General features: G+C 42.6%; 2 protein-coding genes across 4 annotated transcripts; both read right to left on the bottom strand.

Annotated features, from left to right (window-relative positions):
- Window positions 1-1,648: 1,648 nt before the first annotated feature.
- LOC308411185 (far upstream element-binding protein 2-like) lies at window positions 1,649-10,237 on the bottom strand. Of its 3 annotated transcripts, XM_080904980.1 has the most exons (18): window positions 9,991-10,232; window positions 9,266-9,374; window positions 9,121-9,180; window positions 8,959-8,995; window positions 8,795-8,847; window positions 8,648-8,719; window positions 6,946-7,003; window positions 6,635-6,809; window positions 6,046-6,144; window positions 5,867-5,965; window positions 5,644-5,746; window positions 4,791-4,912; window positions 4,275-4,568; window positions 4,060-4,175; window positions 3,863-3,951; window positions 3,373-3,579; window positions 3,081-3,286; window positions 1,649-2,987 (listed from the first exon to the last, which is right to left on the bottom strand). In XM_080904980.1, exons 1-18 carry the CDS (start codon window positions 10,117-10,119, stop codon window positions 2,979-2,981), a joined length of 2,037 nt encoding a protein of 678 aa, XP_080761106.1. In that variant the 5' UTR covers window positions 10,120-10,232; the 3' UTR covers window positions 1,649-2,978. The 3 variants fall into 3 exon arrangements, with proteins under 3 accessions (XP_080761106.1, XP_080761107.1, XP_080761108.1); XM_080904981.1 differs by lacking the exons at window positions 1,649-2,987; window positions 3,081-3,286 and having other exon boundaries at window positions 3,441-3,666; window positions 9,991-10,237; XM_080904982.1 differs by lacking the exons at window positions 1,649-2,987; window positions 3,081-3,286 and having other exon boundaries at window positions 3,441-3,657; window positions 9,991-10,236.
- Window positions 10,238-11,966: 1,729 nt separating this feature from the next.
- Window positions 11,967-15,929, bottom strand: LOC308411007 (GTPase IMAP family member 8-like). Its single transcript, XM_080904694.1, has 6 exons — window positions 15,864-15,929; window positions 14,670-15,392; window positions 13,507-14,220; window positions 13,311-13,432; window positions 12,563-13,223; window positions 11,967-12,471 (listed from the first exon to the last, which is right to left on the bottom strand). The coding sequence occupies exons 1-6, from the start codon at window positions 15,892-15,894 to the stop codon at window positions 12,287-12,289; spliced, it is 2,436 nt and encodes an 811-aa protein (XP_080760820.1). The 5' UTR covers window positions 15,895-15,929; the 3' UTR covers window positions 11,967-12,286.
- Window positions 15,930-18,293: the final 2,364 nt, after the last annotated feature.

Here is an 18,293-nt window from a genome sequence, read left to right as displayed (position 1 = left end):
TTTTTTCTCACTCTCATGCCCGATGGCTTTGTTTTGCTTCTAAAACACTGTTGAGATCAGTTGTCATATTCCTTTTTCATTTCTGTCAATACTGTCTATAAATAGCGGTGCGTGTTTTTTCACAGGCATTGCCAGCCTCAAACCAGCACATCATCCTTTATACGAAGTCTAGCGCTACCACAGCTGAGTACATATCACTCCAGTCTTTTAATGATCTACAGCGTGCAGAATGGCCATTGTTTACCCACTAAAAAAGGAAAAAAATGTTCGTCATTTTTATAGTGCGTTGTTTCTTATGTACAAAACAAAATGAGAAAAAAAAAGATGTTCAGTGGCAGTGTTTTTTGAATTTTGGTCTGCTCTAAGTATGACTGTGCCTTTGGAGGTGGTAGAATGCAATTCAGATGTTTTTAATTTTAAAGATATAAATTAAAGAATTTTTAAAATTACTCCGGATATCTCTCGTGGGTTTCTGAGTCTGATTTTATCATCTCTGTAGTCATTACCAGTGTAAGGGCGGGGTTACTGTCTGAAAAACAGTCACTTTCTTATTAAATTTGACACCCTTGGCTGAAAAAAAACCCCAAGACCGTGACTTCCTGGGCCACGCTCACACGAACACACTTGTCTGCTACCACTTCTGCTGCTGTATAAATAAGACACTGGAACAGGAAACGCAGAATACCTGAAACTCAAAAGTCAGCCTGCTTTAAGCAGAGCAGAAACGGATCAATTGTGCTGGCAACTTTTGACAACTGGTAACCCGAGCGTGTTCACTGAGAACAGCAGAGGTGGAAGAATCAGAGGTACAGAGCAGAGAAAGATGTTATTGGTGCAGTGTTTCTGCATGTGCGAGGTCCCATGGTACACACAGGATTTTAAAGTTTTGCAATAAATAGCTGAGCAATATTCAGATAAAAGCAGAAAAGCGCAAGTAAATGACTGCAAAGTGTCATAAAGTGTCAAAGTACCATGAGTGGCCACACCTAATGAGGCTCAGAGACACACAAACATGTCATTTATGTCAAGAGACCCTCCTTTACGTATCACGTCAGGTAAGCTAACAGTGACCCCTAGTGGTGTTTTCCCTCAAGTGCTCTTTTATGGCTGGCAACAGCAGGGCATGTATTATATACTCTGCAGCCACTTCATTAGTTACTGGTTTGGAGCCACTATTGCTTTTTAAGCTGCCTTAATTCAACAAGGTGCTATAAACATTCCTCGCAGATGTTGGACCATACTGACATGATAGCATCACACAGTTGCGGAAAATTTGTCAGCTGTACATCCATGAATGAAATCATCCGTTTCACCACATCCCAAAGATGTTCTAATGCACTAAGATCTGGTGACTGTGGAAGCTATTAAAGTATAGTGAACTCATTGTAATGCTCAAGAAATGTTCTCATTCTCTAGAGATGTCTGTGTGGGGACAAGCTGAATAGATCAAAGTTCATAGTCACTTGAATCACCTTTTTCTCTGTTCTGATGCTCATTTTGAACTTCAGCAGGTATTTTTGGCCACATCTAGATGCCTAAATATGTTGGGTTGCTGGCATGCGATTGGCTGATTAGATATGTGTTAACAAGTAGTTAAACAGGTGTACCTAATGAGTGCATTTGGTCCAAAAGCGACACAGACACGATATTCAAGATTTCAAAGTAGCTGATATATTTATTTCAGATCAGTGCTGCTGGTGGTCGTCTGTTTATAACAATCTCAACACAATATCAACCCAAAGGCAAGACTCGCAGCTGCCATTCAGAATACAAGAATCATACCTGATACGTCTCCGGAAGTGAAAACCAGCAGCTTTATATTGCTGAATATACAGTTTGTGTATATACAATATATGTTAAAGCAGGACACACTTGGAAGAGTAAAGTTCAAACTTTTGCACAAACAATGACCGTGGAAGGACAATTAAGAAAAAAAAAAAAAAAGGCAGCGTTTGTAAAAAAGCTTTACAAAATAAAGGAAGACAACATGCAACCTGGAGTCTGCACAAGCGGCAATGAACTGAGGGATAAATTGCTGTAGGAGAACTCAGCAGTACAATCTACACAAGAATATAACTACACTTTAAAGTCTCCATATGCCGCCATTCTGAGGTGTGCTGAAAGCCCTTCTGAACTTTCCAAATGATAAGAAATAACGATGATTACTCACAGAAAGCTGGCCAAATCTGAAAAGCTATCCCCCACCCAGCCCCATCTTTCCAGTTTAGCCTTTAGTCCACAGTAAGCCGGCCTTTTCTTCTAACCCAAAACTAAAGCGGTCAGGTGGAACAAACAGTTCACGAGATGGGATGTTTCAAGAGGCAAAAAGGTGTTGAGCAGTGCGATTTAAAATGAACAGAGGCAATTAATACATTATTCACATTCGTGCTTCTGAACCTTGCAGCTCGGGGCTTCTTTTCATAAATCTAACCTGCGCACAGTCACCCAGATATACACGTGTTGAAACACCCTGCAAGCCTCTGCAGAGGAAGCAAAAAACCAATATGAGAAAATCAAATGAGGCATGTCTCCTCCTGTGTCTCACACACACACACACACACGAACACATAACATGATTATAGTCCTAAAAGCTCTGTGCAAGTCAGTTAATACAACACTGGGATATGAAGGTGAGTACTTTAAAATGGGGCTACGGGATGACTGAGATGTGCTGAAAACTCTGTTAATGAAATAACCGCTCCGGGGCTCCCGTGAGTATTTAAATCTACGCTCAGGCAGCTCTGAGTAGCTCTGTGAAATGATCGCATTTAATCAGTCTTTTCCCTCCCGTCAGCAGCGAAGCACAGGAGCATCGGGTTCAGTTCACATTATTATCAAAAAAGGATCCAGATGATGTTCACATGTGGGGAAGCGTTTCACTTCTAGTTGCAACGGATACAATATATATGAATAAAGGGATCGATCCTGGCCTAAGACTTCAGAGCCCTCTTCTTTATCCCGTCTTCTGCCACGAACTCTCACTGCATCTAAAATACAGACGTTTGGAGGTGAGATGTGAGACGTGAGGAGGTAGATTAACACACACAGAAACAAGACCTCGACGAGGCCGCTGCACCAACCTGTCCCTGCTGGGGATTGGCCGGCTGGCCGGAGGGCTGCTGTCCTGTTTGTCCATAGTACGCAGCCTGCTGCCTGTAGTACTCCGCCCAAGCTGCGCTGTAGTCCTGCTGGCCTCCCGTTGTGGATGCTGAACCTCCTCCTCCTCCTGCTGCTGCTGCTCCTGGAGCTGCAGCTGCTGTACCGGGTATAGAGCCGCCTGCCTGGGCTGAGAAACAGAAACAGACATGAAAAATTAAACAACAACAACAAAATTACATAAATTACTACCTAACATATGCAACATACTCGTACCCATCTTCTTGTAGTACTCCTCCCAGGCCTTGGTGTAGTCCGGCTGGCCCCCCGGTGTCTGTGCAGCCTGGGTCTGGTCACCTGCGGCTTGGGCACCTCCAGCCTGGTTTGCGGGGTACGGGGCTGGCGCAGCCCCCGATGGCTGCTGGTAGTACTGAGCGTAGTAGGCCGCCCAGGCTGCATTGGGGTCATTGGCTGCTGCCTTGCCTAGAAAAGACGCAGGGTGGAGGGGGTGAGGTCCTCATAGGGTGAGGGTGAGCCCCTGCTACTGGCCTGGAGACCGGGCTTGGAGACCAGGGGGAGGAAACAGAGACAGGGTTAGAGCCAGAGCTGCTACAGATAAAGACACCGCATCTCATCACATTTCCATCAGAACTCCTGTTGACCTTCTCAGATTAAAAAAAAAAACAAGTATAATGAGAAATAAGTGCGAGGGCTGAGCAGTAAACACTTAAAATCAGCAGAGGTGGTGAAGCCAGCAGTGACTCACTGGGGTCATGTGGTGGTTGAGGCTGCCACTGCTGGTAGGTGTTGCTCCAGCCCTGCGAGCTGTACTGGGGAGGACCTGGAGGACCACCACTGAGGAAAGAAGAAGCGCTTTCTTATTTAAAAAAACCAAAAAAACCAAAAACATCTCAGGGTCATCGTCAGTTCTCTGAAATCTGCTTTAAAGCTGCAGCCACTCACTGTGGAGGTCCAGGAGCCCCAGGCGGTCCGGGGTTGTAGGGGTTTGGGCTGTAAGGAACCATTGGCCCAGCAGGACCTGGCCCAGCTGTCCCCGGGCCCACAGGACACAGTGGACCCTGAAACACATCACATGATGCCACATGCCGAGTGTTCTTCTTGATCGGTAACTTAAGAAATAATAATTAAGAATAATGATAATCTAGAATGACAAGCACCTCGATCTTCTCCTCAATGAGCTGCTTGGCGTGGTCGATCTGCTGCGGGGACCCACGAATGATAAAAAGCTTAAAGTTGGGGTCTCCGTTGGGGGGTGGCTGTCGAGAGATTTCCACGAATGCCCCCGTCTGCTGGTTGATGGACTTGACGTTCTCTCCTCCTCTGCCAATCACAAGCCCACACTTTTGGGCGGGAATAGAGAAGGTCATTTCCCCTCCGGGGGGACCCCAACCGCCTTGTCCCCCACCTCGCCCCCTATTGCCTGAAGGCATTCCTGGAGGACCTGGGGGACCCTGTGGACAATTATACCACATTACTTCACATATGCCCAGTACGTCACAGCCTCTGGTGATTTTGCCTCATCTGACTACGTTAAAAACAAACAAACAAAAAAAAAAAACGAAACAAAAAAACAAGGCTAAGCACTTAATTTATCCAAATATTTATGGACGTTATGATGTGAGGCCTTCATCTATTGATTTATGATGTTTTAGAGTGTGACAGCTGATCCGTACCCCCTGTCCCTCCTCTCTGACCCGGATGCTCTGCAGCAGGTCGTTGATGATCTGAGCCGCGTGCTCGCAGCGTTCAGGCGGACCGCTGATGTGTGCGATCTTATCTGGACCGGTCCCGTCATCTGGAAGGGATTTAAAAGTGCATTAAGCGTTTGGGATTAACACTAAATGAAATCAATCAGGTCAGCTTCCAGCACCGGTCAAAGTGAGAATTAACAGCTTTCTGTAAATTAGGATCTCAAAAAAAGTGCAAAGTGGTAAAAAACAAAAACAAACAAAAAAGAAAACACGCTAAAGGGTCATGCCAGGTGACGTTCTGATGTGACCATTGTTCTTGTAACACTGGATCTATGCAGGGATCCTTCTTTATCTGATTTTCTTTTCAACATACAAGTCAAATCAATAGAAGAAGAAAAGGAGCCAATTTTACCAGCTCTACACAACAGCTTACGCAAAAGGCAATCACACTGCCTGAGTAAAAGATTCACCTGATACAAAGGGGCAAAGTACAGCAGATGCACAGGCTGTCAGGCTAGACAGCGAGTTTGTGACGCTTCATTTGTAGGCAAACTTTTACCCCCTCAAAAAATATCACTGCAATGGAGAAACCTGGTAATTATGTGTTTTAGGGCTTGTACTTCCAGGGGATTTGTGCCACCTAAAGACTCTCTGATGGATGGCAGTGCCAGCTGCCAGCATCTGTTCTGGTACTAATAACATTCATATTGATTTTACTAAATTTACTAAATTAAGTGGTGGCAGCTAAATGAGACCAAAACAGAGGAAAGCAGAACGTCAGCAAATGCGAAAGACGTATAAATGAAGCCACAACGCCGTCGTCAGAGCGTCCCACCTTGTTTGAACTGTATCCTGACTCCGGCATCATTCTGAATTTTCTTGATCATCTCTCCATTGCGTCCAATGACCACACCCACCGAGTGTCGTGGTACTGGGATCTAATATGACAAAAAAAAAAAAAAACATCTATTGCTTCCTCTGTTTGTGATTTGGTTAAAAAAATGTTTTTAAAAACCCTCTGCAGTCACTTCCAGTCTTGCTCCGACACACAAACTTACATCCATGCCGCCTCCCATTCGGGAGCTGAATTCGCTTCTTTCGCTGTAGCCGCCTTGGTCTCTGTCCCTCAGAATCTCCTGCACCATCTCCTGGGCTTGCTGAAAAACCATTAAGGATCAGGAAGCTCGGCACTATGCCACATTTACTTAGACACAATAACAGGACTTTAAAGTTATACCTGGACTTTGTATGGGTCTCCAATAATGCGCAGAGGCTTGTCAACGTTGGGTCCCTGAGAGGCATCCTGGATTAGGATCATCTTGACCCCTGCACGCTCCTGCATCCAATAACACATAATGAAACATAATTATCAGCCATACGCACTTGAAAGTGTTTACCTACACTGGAGTTGCCTCCACTTAGGCTTTTACTGGCACACTAACAGGCTAATTTGGCTATTTTATATACAGTGAGCTTAATGTATAAGAATTATACTATCTATTATAAATTAGAAACATTAATGGCTTTAAAATGAATGTTGTGCTCCTCTTTAGTCCCACCCTTGCATGGTGCATGGATTGCTGCTATAAAGCATCAGGCTGACTGCTTTCAGTCTGCAGGAAAGCTCATGATCTTGCCCTGATCCAGTGTAAGACAAACCCAATTAAAAACCTCACATTCCTGTAGGATTAAATTAACTCAGACCTTTGCTGCTATTTTAATGTGAAAATACTGACTTTAAGAAAAAGGTTCAGATTTGGCCTAATCAACTCTGGTTGGGTCATGCTGACTTCTAAAAATGCTGAAGCAAAAAACATGAAACTTACCTGTAGCTGTTTGATGGTCTCTCCTCCCTTGCCGATGACTAGGCCGGCCTTGCCGGCTGGGATCATCATCTCATGAACTGCGCCGTTCTGCCCGTTGCTGGAGTCATGATAAGAAGAAAGAGGGGGAGTACCTCTTCCTCGGGAGACTATCTCATTTAGCAGCCTCTTGGCTTTCCTAACCAAGGGAGGAGCTGATTGGTTACTTCATTTAAGAAACACATCACTCTAGTGTTTAGAATTAAGCACCAGACCGTTAAAACGCTTCCACATAAAACTGCAATGAGTGTATTTGTATGACGTCTAAAACTCACTGTATGGAGTCTTGTGTCCCTGTGAGGGAGACGTTTCTCTCTGGAAGACCTCCACTGTCTGCACAAGCAGAAAATGTTCATATTTAACAAACTGAGCATAAAAATAATAATAATCAGAAGAAGTTTACACACACTCATCCTGGGCATGAATGTCATGGTAATTTCAGGCTTTTAATCATTTCTTTGAACTGTTCTTTATCCAGGGTGGTTAGTGACTGTACAGCATACACCTTTAATGACTTAAAAAAATGTAGTTTCAATATTTTTTCGATTTTCTACAATCCACACAGTCTCAAAAGTATAGATAAAGTTAAATGTCTGTTAGTGAGTTGTACCTTAACCGGATGCTTTTGGTAGTCATCAAAAAACTTCTGGCAAAATTACAGCTGGATATCTGACCACGCTTCCTGACAGAATTTAGAAGAGTTCATTTAAACTTGTTGGTTTTCTAGCACAGACTCAGATTTTAATCTTAAAGCATTAAGCATACAATAGGGTTGAGATCAGGGCTTTGGGAAGACCATTCCAAAAGTGTCAGCCTGCTTTTATCTATTCCAAATGCAGTTTTGATTTGTGTTTAGGATCATGGCCCTGGTGGGACACCCAACTGTGTTGGAGTTTCACTTATCTAGCTGTTGATTTGAGGTGAAGTTGAAGAATTTGGAGATAGTCCTCCTTCCTCATTATTCCAACTTCTTTGTGCAATGTACCAGTACCACTGGCAGCTAAACAGTCTCAGAGCATGATACTACCACCACCATGCTTGACATTACAGCGTTAGATACAGTGTTCTTAGGTGCCTTTACTCCTCCAAAGTAGTAAAGGAGAGGCCTCTTGTGGGAAGCGTGACCATAAAGCTTTTCTACAGAAGGCATTCAGCTTGTCCATGTGTGGAAATTTGAGGAAAGCCTGAAGGTGTCCACTTTGGAGCAGGGGCTTCTTTCTTGGTCGGCACCCTCTCAGACTACGTCCACACTAGCCCGGATAGATTTGAAAACGTCGTTTTAGAAAGTCTGCGTTTTTGAGTGTCCACACTGCGACGGGACAGCTCTGTTTTCAAATGTATGCGTTTTCAAAACGCCGTCTCAGTGTGGACGGGAGGCCAAAACGGAGAGAAAACGATGCATTTTCAAATGAAAACGCATTAGTGTGGACGTAGCCTCAGTTCATGATGATGTAAAGCTTGTTTCACTGTGGCAGTGACACTGGTGTTCCAGCAGTCTTTTATGGCAGGCTTGAGTCTTGGTGGTTCCTGGGTTGTTCCTAAACATCTTAACCAGTTGCTTTTAAACTGAGGGTGACCGCTGGGGTCTTCTTCAGATCTTGGCAAAGTGGTGACATATCTGAAAAACTTTACTTCAGATATTTTTTGTTTGAATCCATGATTGTGATATCTGCAGTTGTTTAGAAATGGCTCCAAGAGACTCACCCACCTTGTGTAAATCTACAATTCTCCATCTTAGATCTTCACTAAATGCCTTTCAGTGAAGAACAGCATTAAGTGAGCGTATGTAAAGGTTTGACCCTATGTGGATTAGAGAAAATCCAAAATAAACCCAAACTTGTACACTAAATTCTTGTTTTATAAAGTAATTAAAGATGCATGCTGTACAATCATTTCACCCTGAAAAAAGAAAACCCCAAATTACACTGACATTCACGCCCAGGATGAGTATCTGTAGACGACGAGTGCAACCAGTACCTGGAGCTATCTGAACCTTGCAACCCGACTCTTGCTGTATCTTATTGATCTGTTCACCGCCACGGCCAATAACTGAAGAGAGAAGGTGGGGTTTAAAAAAAAGTGTGGTATACAGTACGTGTTAAAATAAAGCTGGGCTACACTCACTGAGTCCCACCATACTGTCTGGAACACTGTACTCCTCTGTGGTGGAGGTGGGTCTGATGCCATGATTACAGGAGGGATACAAAGGTGGGGGGAAAAAAAGCAATAAATCAGACAATAGCAAAGTCAGATTAATACACAGTCACCTGAGAGGTACGAGATCTCACCTTTGCTGTGCAAGAGCAGCTAGCTGTGCACCAATAGCTGAATGAGAAAACAAGGCAGGGGAGAGGTTTAGGATTACCAACGGACTAATGTGGAGGACGCAGACACCCACTGTTGACTGTAGGTCACAAATAACAATGCATGCAACAGTAAGATGAACTCACACAGCGCTTTGGCTGACTCCAAGTCACTCTGAGCAGCCAGCTTCTTAGTCTCTGGCTCATCTGTCAGAGGAGGAAATGAAATGAATGTTCATAGGAGACTCCCTGGAACTAAAATAATCACAAAGCGAAATAAAGGTGCAGTCACCAGTATTTGTGTCCTCTAGCTGTCGTTTCTGCGCAGTGAAGGGAAAACTATCTGGAGCAGTGCTGTTGTTCACAGGAGGACCAGCGTCGCCCCCGATCTTAGCTGCGATCTGAAACACAAGCAGAAGATTTGCCAGATAGTTCACTGTAGTGCAGCAGATCTACAGTATTACTGCTTTTTAATGATTTTTACACATTTTTCTGATTTCCTCCCAAGCTCCCTCCTTGGGGTTAACCCACCCCACCCACGGAAATCCTGGGAATGCCTCTGGCGTGACTGTAGTTTATTTTATGGATCAGATCCACCATTACATTAAGATAAATAGAGTATTTTTTTTAATGAGCTATGTGATGGATACTGATGTGTTTTCTATTCTTTGGCCTTGAGGCTGCAGCACACACCTGAATTATCCTGAAACACCTTTATATCAACTACTAACATTCATAATGTAGCTCAGCGCAGAGGAAGAAGCTGGTAGTGAAGTGAAGATAATAATGTTCTCTGAAGGTTTTCAGTGTTGTCACACTGGATATTTGGTGGGACGCTGAAACTGTCCGGCCTCAGTTAAAGCTAACGCTGACATGTGATGGATGAAGCGGCAGAGGTGTGCCTGACTGTAGACACATTCACCATGAAGTGTTCGAATGTCAAATTTAACCTGGTCTCAGGTGTGTCCGCCTTCATACATGCTAGCTTCTTAGCTGTCTGTCTCATCCCTGCCTCACCTGCCGGGCCCGCTGCACCGCGTCCGCAAACGCATCCTTCTTGGCGCCCCCCGCTCCGTTCCCCACAGCCGCCTGTCCGGGCAGAGGAGCCCCGGGGACGGGCGGAGGTACCGCGTTGTACTCCGACATGGTATCCAGAAAAGACCGAAGAGGAGAGAGAAGCAGAAAGCCGGGATCAGAGCTACGCAGGAGTGGGATGGGAAGTCAAGAAAGTGACGGGAAGGATATCGCCAGTTGGAGACACGACGGAGGCCGGCGAGGATCATTCGCAATTTTATTGTTGTTTTGGTGGTAGCTGATTTATTATCATAGAAAACATGATCAAAGCTCATATGCAGGATGTAAAAGAGACTTTTTATTTTAAAAAAAAATAGTTGTGCTTGAGCGATTTAACAGCCTATCCAAAGCCCAATAACTTATGTTTTTTAAATAGATTTTGTATTATGAACAAAAAATATAAAAAGGAAAAGTAACCGAACTTTAATTGTGGTGGGATACAGGTGCAATATAGCAGAAATGAACTACTTTGGTCCAGCACTACAGTAAACATGGTTTAGGTATTTTCCACCTCCGTCCCAAGTTACTTACATCTTCCCAATAAGATGACTCTTGCTTAAAAATATAAAACTGCAGTCGACCTTTCAAGTCTGTTTTCTGAGTAAAGTTTGAGCCAAATCATGAAACACTTGAAATGCAATTATCGTAATAAACTCAGCAACCATTTCAGATTTTTTAAAATCAGCTGTGATTCTTATGGTGCACTTCTATGAAATGCGATCTAATATCAGCTGTACTTGTACTCCAAGTTTCTAGTATCGGAGAGACTTGGGCTATATGTGTCTTATGGACTTTGAATCAACACTGGGACAAATATTTTGTCATGTATTCAAGTAACTGTGAGTGGAGCTGTGGAACACGCAAGATTTCTTTGATGGCTTGTCGATTTCTAACATATCTCCCAGGAAGTCAATATAGGTTCTCCTCTATATTGACTTCCTGGGAGTCAATATAGAGGAGAACCTTTCCTGGAGTGTGAACACCTCCGAGCTGCTGAAAAAGGCCCAACAGAGACTGTACTTCCTGAGAATTCTCAGGAGGAATAACATCACACAGAAACTGCTGGTGTCCTTCTACAGAGCCACCATTGAGAGTGTTCTAACTTACTGCATATGTATTTGGTACACTAGCTGCACAGGGGCTCAGAGGAAAGCACTCCAAGGGATCATTAACACCGCCCAAAAGATCACTGGCTGCCCTCTCCCCACACTGGAAGTTCTACACAACGCCCACTGTTTTAAAAAGGCCCAAAACATCATAAAAGACACCTCACATCCTGGCCACTCCCTGTTCGAACTGTTGCCCTCAGGCAGACGGTACAGGGCAATCAGAGCAAGGACTAATAGACTCAAACACAGCTGTTATCCAACTGCAATAACACATCTGAATACTACAAAAAAAATGTCCATCACGCCACTCTTGTGTTAATCCATGCACGGTCTGAAGCATGTGTGTGGGAATGTATGTGAATGTTTTACTGTTACATCTTATTAGTATTTTAAGTATTCTATCTATTTTATTTATTGAATTTTATTGTTTTATTTATATTTTGATATTGCTAGGGATGATGCAATGATCGGGGACCATTCTTCATTTCGTTGTTCTCGTGACAATGACAATAAAGTTTCTGATTCTGATCAATGACACCGTAAATTTGTAGTTTTTTTTAAAAAAAAAAAATGCATTGTATTAGTTGCATCTTTAAAATATGTTTATCAAAATGTGTAATTCTAATGATTATTTAAACATAATTTTATGCAGTAAAATATATGGAAATTAAATTAGGGCATTAACAGATGGAACTAAGTTTTTTACACTGCAGCATTTTGCTGTAAATTCTTTTCTTAGAGTGAAAGTACTGGGTTGCAAAATTATTACAGTCTACATTTCAAAGTTGTTGTTTTTTATCACAAGCAAAATACAGAAAACAGTCAAACATAAAATCTTTATTGAATTCTTAACGTTGAACCATTTAATGTAGAACCAGGGGCAAATATAAGGTTTGGGCTAGGGTGGCATCAGCCGTTTTGACAACGAGAATCTGCTAACTATATTAAAACCAACTGAAGGTTGCATAGCTTATTACATAAAAAAATAACCTATTTTTAAAAAATCAGGATCTTAGTACCTCTGTTTCAATCCAGTTTTTTTTAGTTTGCTTAGCAAGTTCCTGCATTTGAGTTTTTATAGAGTTTTTCTTCTAATGAATAACTATCTTGTCCGTTGTGGGAATTGCTGGTTAATCATTTTCATCAGGCAGAGGACTTTCATCCACATGACTGGCTGAGGCGCTCATGCTGCCAATCCCCGAGGTGACATCAGAGTTTCCAGCTCTGGTCTTCAGCCATTCAGACACTTTGGCACGTGCTCTTTGATTAAAAAGTTCTGACATGTTCCCGAACTCGGAGGGAACGTCTCCGCACACTGAAACAGAAATTGAATGCTATTTGATATCATACCCACAAGTAAAAATATAAAACAAATTCAGAGTTTTCTCTAATTAATATCAACTCACTGCTTGGAATGAAAACTCCATCCAAGCTGGCTCCTCGCTTCACAAATGGTTGTTTTGGCTCTTCTGGTTCATTTACAACAGCTCTCAACATTCGGTCTATCAGCTCTTGCTCCCTCCTGTTCCACTCTTCTTCTGTCAGCACAGGCTGTTTTTTCCCTTGTTTGCTTTCAGCAGTGAAGCATTGTTCCTTGTTCCGTGTAATCAAATCAATTATTTTTTGGAAGAGCAGTTTGACAGGAAAATGATAACCCAAACCATGGCAGTTGAGGACATGATATCTGTACCCACACTTTTCCACCAGCCACTGGAGGCTTTTCCCCTCTCCTGCAATGTGCTCCTCAATGAGTCTGTCATTCAGCCAGTCTCCCCAGGTGAACAACACCATGCAATGTCTCCACACTCTCTCTCCAAAGGGCATCAACAGCTCAACCAGTGCTTTGTGGTCTTCCTCTGTGAATGCTTTGGAAATGGGAACAACCAAGAGAAAAACATGAGGGCCTGGAGCGCACATGGAGACGCTGCGCAGAACTTCTTCTTTTAGCCAGACAGGAGCCGTCGTGTCTGCAGGCCAGCCTGGAGTCTCAACGACTGCAACATTTATTCCACCTAAATTTCCTTCATGCTTTACACACTTTTCTGTTCTTCTCTGGTCCTCGAATTCCTGCATAGAAACAAAGATCCGAACATTATTTAATGATCATGACACCTGATAAATTACACGTGAACCTCGGGCATTATATTTGGTTACCTTCTTCACCCAAACTCTCTCAAATGTCTCTTCAAAAAGGATGTTGTTTCCTGCCATACTCTTCCCAGATTCCTCTCTGCCAAGCAGTACAATCCTCAGGTCAGTGATTGTCAGCCTCTCTCCTGTAAAAAAGTAAAGTTTAAACTGAAAGAGTGACTAAAATAATGCCATAACTATTTGATGATTTTTTGATTACCTTCAAATAACTTTCCCAGTATTCTTGATTGTCTTTCAGTGGTCTTTCTGATCCTTCTAGCTAATTTTCCTTCTGCCTCTTTTCTGGCCTCCAGCTGTGCTTCACGATCCGGATCAACTTCATAATGTGAGTTTTCATTTCCTGCCCACATCTCTTCAATCTTCTCCAGGAGATCTTGTACCTGCATCTCATCATTATCCTTCATGTTGTCCAGGACGTGGTACCTGTTCCCACACTGCTTCATCAGCCACTGCAGACCTTCCTCACTCTCTATACGTTCTTCCACAGTCTTCACTCCCAGCCAATCACCTTTAGTGAACAGAACAATGGTGTGCTTCCAGACATCATCCCTAAACAGACTCATGTGCTCCTGGACTGCTCTATGATAGGATGTATTAAATGCAGATGCCAGGCCGACCACGAGGAGCACTGCGTGGGGTCCTGGAGTGCACATGTACACACTGTTCTCTATTTCATGTTTATCTGTCTCAGAGGTGTCCTGAAGGGTGTGGTTGTAGAACCAGCCAGGAGAATCCACCACTGCGAGTGTCCTTTCTCCCAGAATGCCGTGATTAATTTCACTGGACATCGTTGTTCTTCTGTGATGAACAGCAAAAGCCTTTTTCCTCAGAATGGTGTTTCCAGCCGAGCTCTTAGCTGACCACTGAGCACCAACCATCACTAGTCTTAAATGTGCTGGTGGGGTTTTACCACCTGCAGAATTGGAAGGTAAACTAATCAGGAATGTAGTTTCATGCATCAAATTACATTTGATGGTTAGATAATGATGTGGGCCACATAGTTTATCAAGAGAGCTCCTCTTACTGCGAAAGCCATATTTGGCTGTGAGACATGACATCTACAAGGCAAATGGTTGTAGTTCATCTACAGTTTATAGTTACAGCACAATTTTATATTCGTCATGTGATCACTGCGTTTAGCACATTAAAATATCTTTGTAAGATCTTGACTTAGTATAAGTACAAATATTTTCTTTGACATTTTACTTTGGAGCTTTATTAGCATTATTTATGTTTAAGAAATTGTTTTACAAAACTCTGTGATTCTGTGTTTGATCACAAACATCTGGATTCACCCATTTATTTCAAATTTATCCTCTTCTTTCTATCATGGTGGGTATTTTGTAAAATGTGAGGCCGTACCTTCAATTAGTGCTCTGAGTTTCCTTCTGTGTGTCTGCACCTCATCAAACCTCTTAGATGCTCTGTCACTTATTGCTTTCATTTCCTCCCTCAGAGCGTTTCCATGAGCACGATCAATGGGATAGTGACGGCCTCCATTCGTAGCGACCATTGCCTCGATTTTCTCAAAAAGCTTTTCAACTTGACTGCTGTCCTCCCTGTTACTCATACAGAGGACATGTTTTCTGTTTCCACATTGCTCAAGAATCCACTGCATTTCTGACCACTCACTGATTGTAGTTTCTACATTTTTTTCATCCCATGCATCTTCAGCAGTGAACAGTACGATGGTGTGATTCAGCACATCCTTGTGGAAGAGTTTCAGGTGCTCTTTTAAAGATGATATGAAGATCTGGGGCAAAAAAAAGCTATGATGAAATACCAGAAGAAAGGCGTGAGGTCCTGGGGGACACAGATGGACGCTGTTCTGGATTTCTATCTGATCCAGCTTTGGGGTGTTTTCTAGTGGATAGTGCCACCACCAGCCTGGAGTATCCACCACAGTGACCCGTCTGCCATGCACCTCCTGCTGCCCCGTCACACTCTGGGCAGTTCTTCTGCTGGTGTCAAAAACACTTTGACCCAGTATGATGTTACCGCTCAGACTCTTATTACTGGGCTCTCCTGTTAATTCTCTGCCACCTATCAGCACGATCCTCAACTCTGGAGAGTCGTGACTGTGCCCTGCAACACAGATGCAGCACTGTTTATACGAGTGGTATATAACTTTAAAAGTTTAGTTATTGTTAGCAATCACAAAATTATTCGTTAGTTAGAAAAAGAAAGATCATTATATTCTGCATGTATTTTGTCAAGACATGGATGTGCCCTTAAACACAAACAGGAAGTATCACATAAACAGTCATCAGATCATGTTTCCATCAGACAGCTCAGTGTGATATGGATCGGTACAACATTTCATCCTGTCTATTTAAATTTGCCCTTAAATTCAAAGCCAAACTATAATAACAGGTTTAGGCACAAGTACTACAGCTACATCTCTCTATGCAGCTTTGCTGACATAGATTTGTTGTGTGTGATCACACTGAGAGATGAGTGTGATCACACTCTAAACAGTCGTACTTTATCAACAAATAATCAACAAGTAGCAAAAATCAAACCTATATTCTGTTACAATGACATAAGATGACTCACCGAGGCTAGAAACAGCATGTTTATCAGCCATTGTTTTAAACAAAGCTATTTCTGATTCAAACGATGACTAAAGTGACAACTATACAAGTAGGAACTCTTCACAAAATAAGGTGTGGCATGTACTTTGAACTGTTGTCTCTTTTTTTACTCCCTGGCTGCAGTTAGGTGCATCATTTGTTTAACTGTTTAGGGATTGCAGACACTGACTGATAAGTAGTTTCATTGCTGGGTAACGCTCATTCCCTTGTTATTTCATGACAAAAATAGGGCGATCGTGGCTCAAGAGATGGCAGTTCATCTTGTAATCGGAAGGTTGCCGGTTCGAGCCCCGGCTTTGACAGTCTCTGTCGTTGTGTCCTTGGGCAAGACACTTCACCCGTTGCCTACTGGTGGTGGTCAGAGGGCCCGGTGGCGCCAGTGTCCGGCAGCCTCACCTCTGTCAGTGCGCCCCAGGGCAGCTGTGGCTACAATGTAGCTTGCCATCACCAGTGTGTGGATGACTGAGTGTATTGTAAAGCGCTATGCAAATACAGGCCATTTACCATTGCAAATTGAAATTAAGCAAATGAACAATCTGAAGATGATTCCTGTGACATAAATGACAGACCCGACCACATAGCTCGTACGTTTTACACTTTTCTTTATTTCGGTTGTCGTGTCCAAAGCTCACAGCCGCAGCTTTTCAGCTGCATCCTACACACCACAACAACCCCAACCTCGGGTCCCGGCACGTTTAATACAGGGGAGGCATGATGAGCTGATGGAGCTCCGGTGTGTCAACCTCCCCTGTGGCTGCGCCATGAAGCATGCTCGTCACAATGTTCATGCAGGTCAAGAAAGCTATCATTAGGCTGAAAAATAGAAATAAAAATATCAGAGAGGCAGCTGAGGCTGCACTGGCCTGGGAATGCACTGCCCAGCTCACTGATGCCAAAAGGCCCGAAAGACGACAGACGATGACTTAAAGTGCAATCACAAGGGTCTCAAGGTTTACAATCAAGAGATGCCTTCATGAAATTACAGGTTTACAAAGCTGGGTATATTTAAGAACAGGGAGGACAGATTAGACTTCACAGGAAAACATCTAAAAGAGATGCACAGTTCTGGAAAAATTATTTGAACAGATTAAACCAAGATGAATTTGTACTAGAATGAGGACACTTCAATGCTGATTGGATAATGATCCAACGCCTACTGCAAAACAAATCCAAGAGTTTTTCTGAGAAACTGAACATTCCTAATTGGTCAAGTCAGTCACCTGATCTCAACACAACAGGGCACATTTTTCAGCTGCTGAAAACAAAACTGAAAACAGAGAGAGACCCACAAACAAGCGGTTAGGGTGGCTGCAGGAAAAGTCTGGCAGAGCACCTCAAGGGAGGAAAAACTGCATTTAGTGATGTCACTGAATGCAAAGGATTTTAATTCAATTTTTTTTTTTTCAAAAACCCTCGATTTAAATTATATTAGCTTGTCCAAATACTTTGAGCCTCTGAACACCAGACTATCTTTAATAATGTTTGTAATTCCTAAACAGTATATGTTAAACCCCCTGTGGTTTTATACAAAGACATTGTACCACTCAACGAAGAAAACATCTTTGGTTTCTAAAAAGTTTTGGAAAGTGAGTATTTACCTGTCAGCAGAGGTGACAAGTAATGAAGTACAAATACATCATTACTTCTTTAAGTTGCTTGAAGATGTTTCACCTCTCATCCGAGTTGCTTGAAACGTCTTCAAGCAACTTAAAGAAGTCCAGACGCTTTTCTTTGCAAGCTCCTTTGACTACGATGACCTGGATGACTGAGAACCTTCACAGACAAAAACATCATTACTGTAATTAAATACAATATTCTGGTATCTGTAGTACTTATTTTTCTGAAACCTTTTACTTTTACTCAATTTTTACAAAAATATCTGACCTTTCTACTCTTTACACTTTCAAAACAGGCTTGTTACTTAACACATTTGGGGGAAGTATTATTTCAATCCACTGTGGGTCTTCAAACCAATAAATATGGGACTAACAAAATGGAACAAAGATATATAAAGACCATTCTACTGGTGTATCCATCACCAGTGCTTATTGCATACAAAGGAATGAAGGAGGCAAAAAGGTAGTTTATGCAGTGTGTTTGCAGTACTTCAGCATTAAGCTAGCCCTACAGAAGAGGAGCAAGTATAAAGGGAGTAAGAAAGTTTTTTGTTTGTTCTTTTTTTAATGGCAGATAATTTCAAATGCAGTGTTTATGTAAGCTCAACAAATATCAGCAAACACACAAATTGTTTCTGTGTCACACAGGTACAGGTACAGGTGTTTTATTTCACAGGGAAGAAAGAAATGAGAGCTGTTCACTCAGAGATGGGGAAACATGAGAAAGGCAGAACAGAAGAAGAAGAGAGGTTATTTTTAAAGGTAAGGACTACTCG

This window comes from Rhamphochromis sp. 'chilingali' (assembly GCF_963969265.1).
Source record: "Rhamphochromis sp. 'chilingali' genome assembly, chromosome: 15".
Lineage (NCBI taxonomy): Eukaryota > Metazoa > Chordata > Actinopteri > Cichliformes > Cichlidae > Rhamphochromis > Rhamphochromis sp. 'chilingali'.
This window is presented reverse-complemented; position numbering and strand designations above follow the sequence as displayed.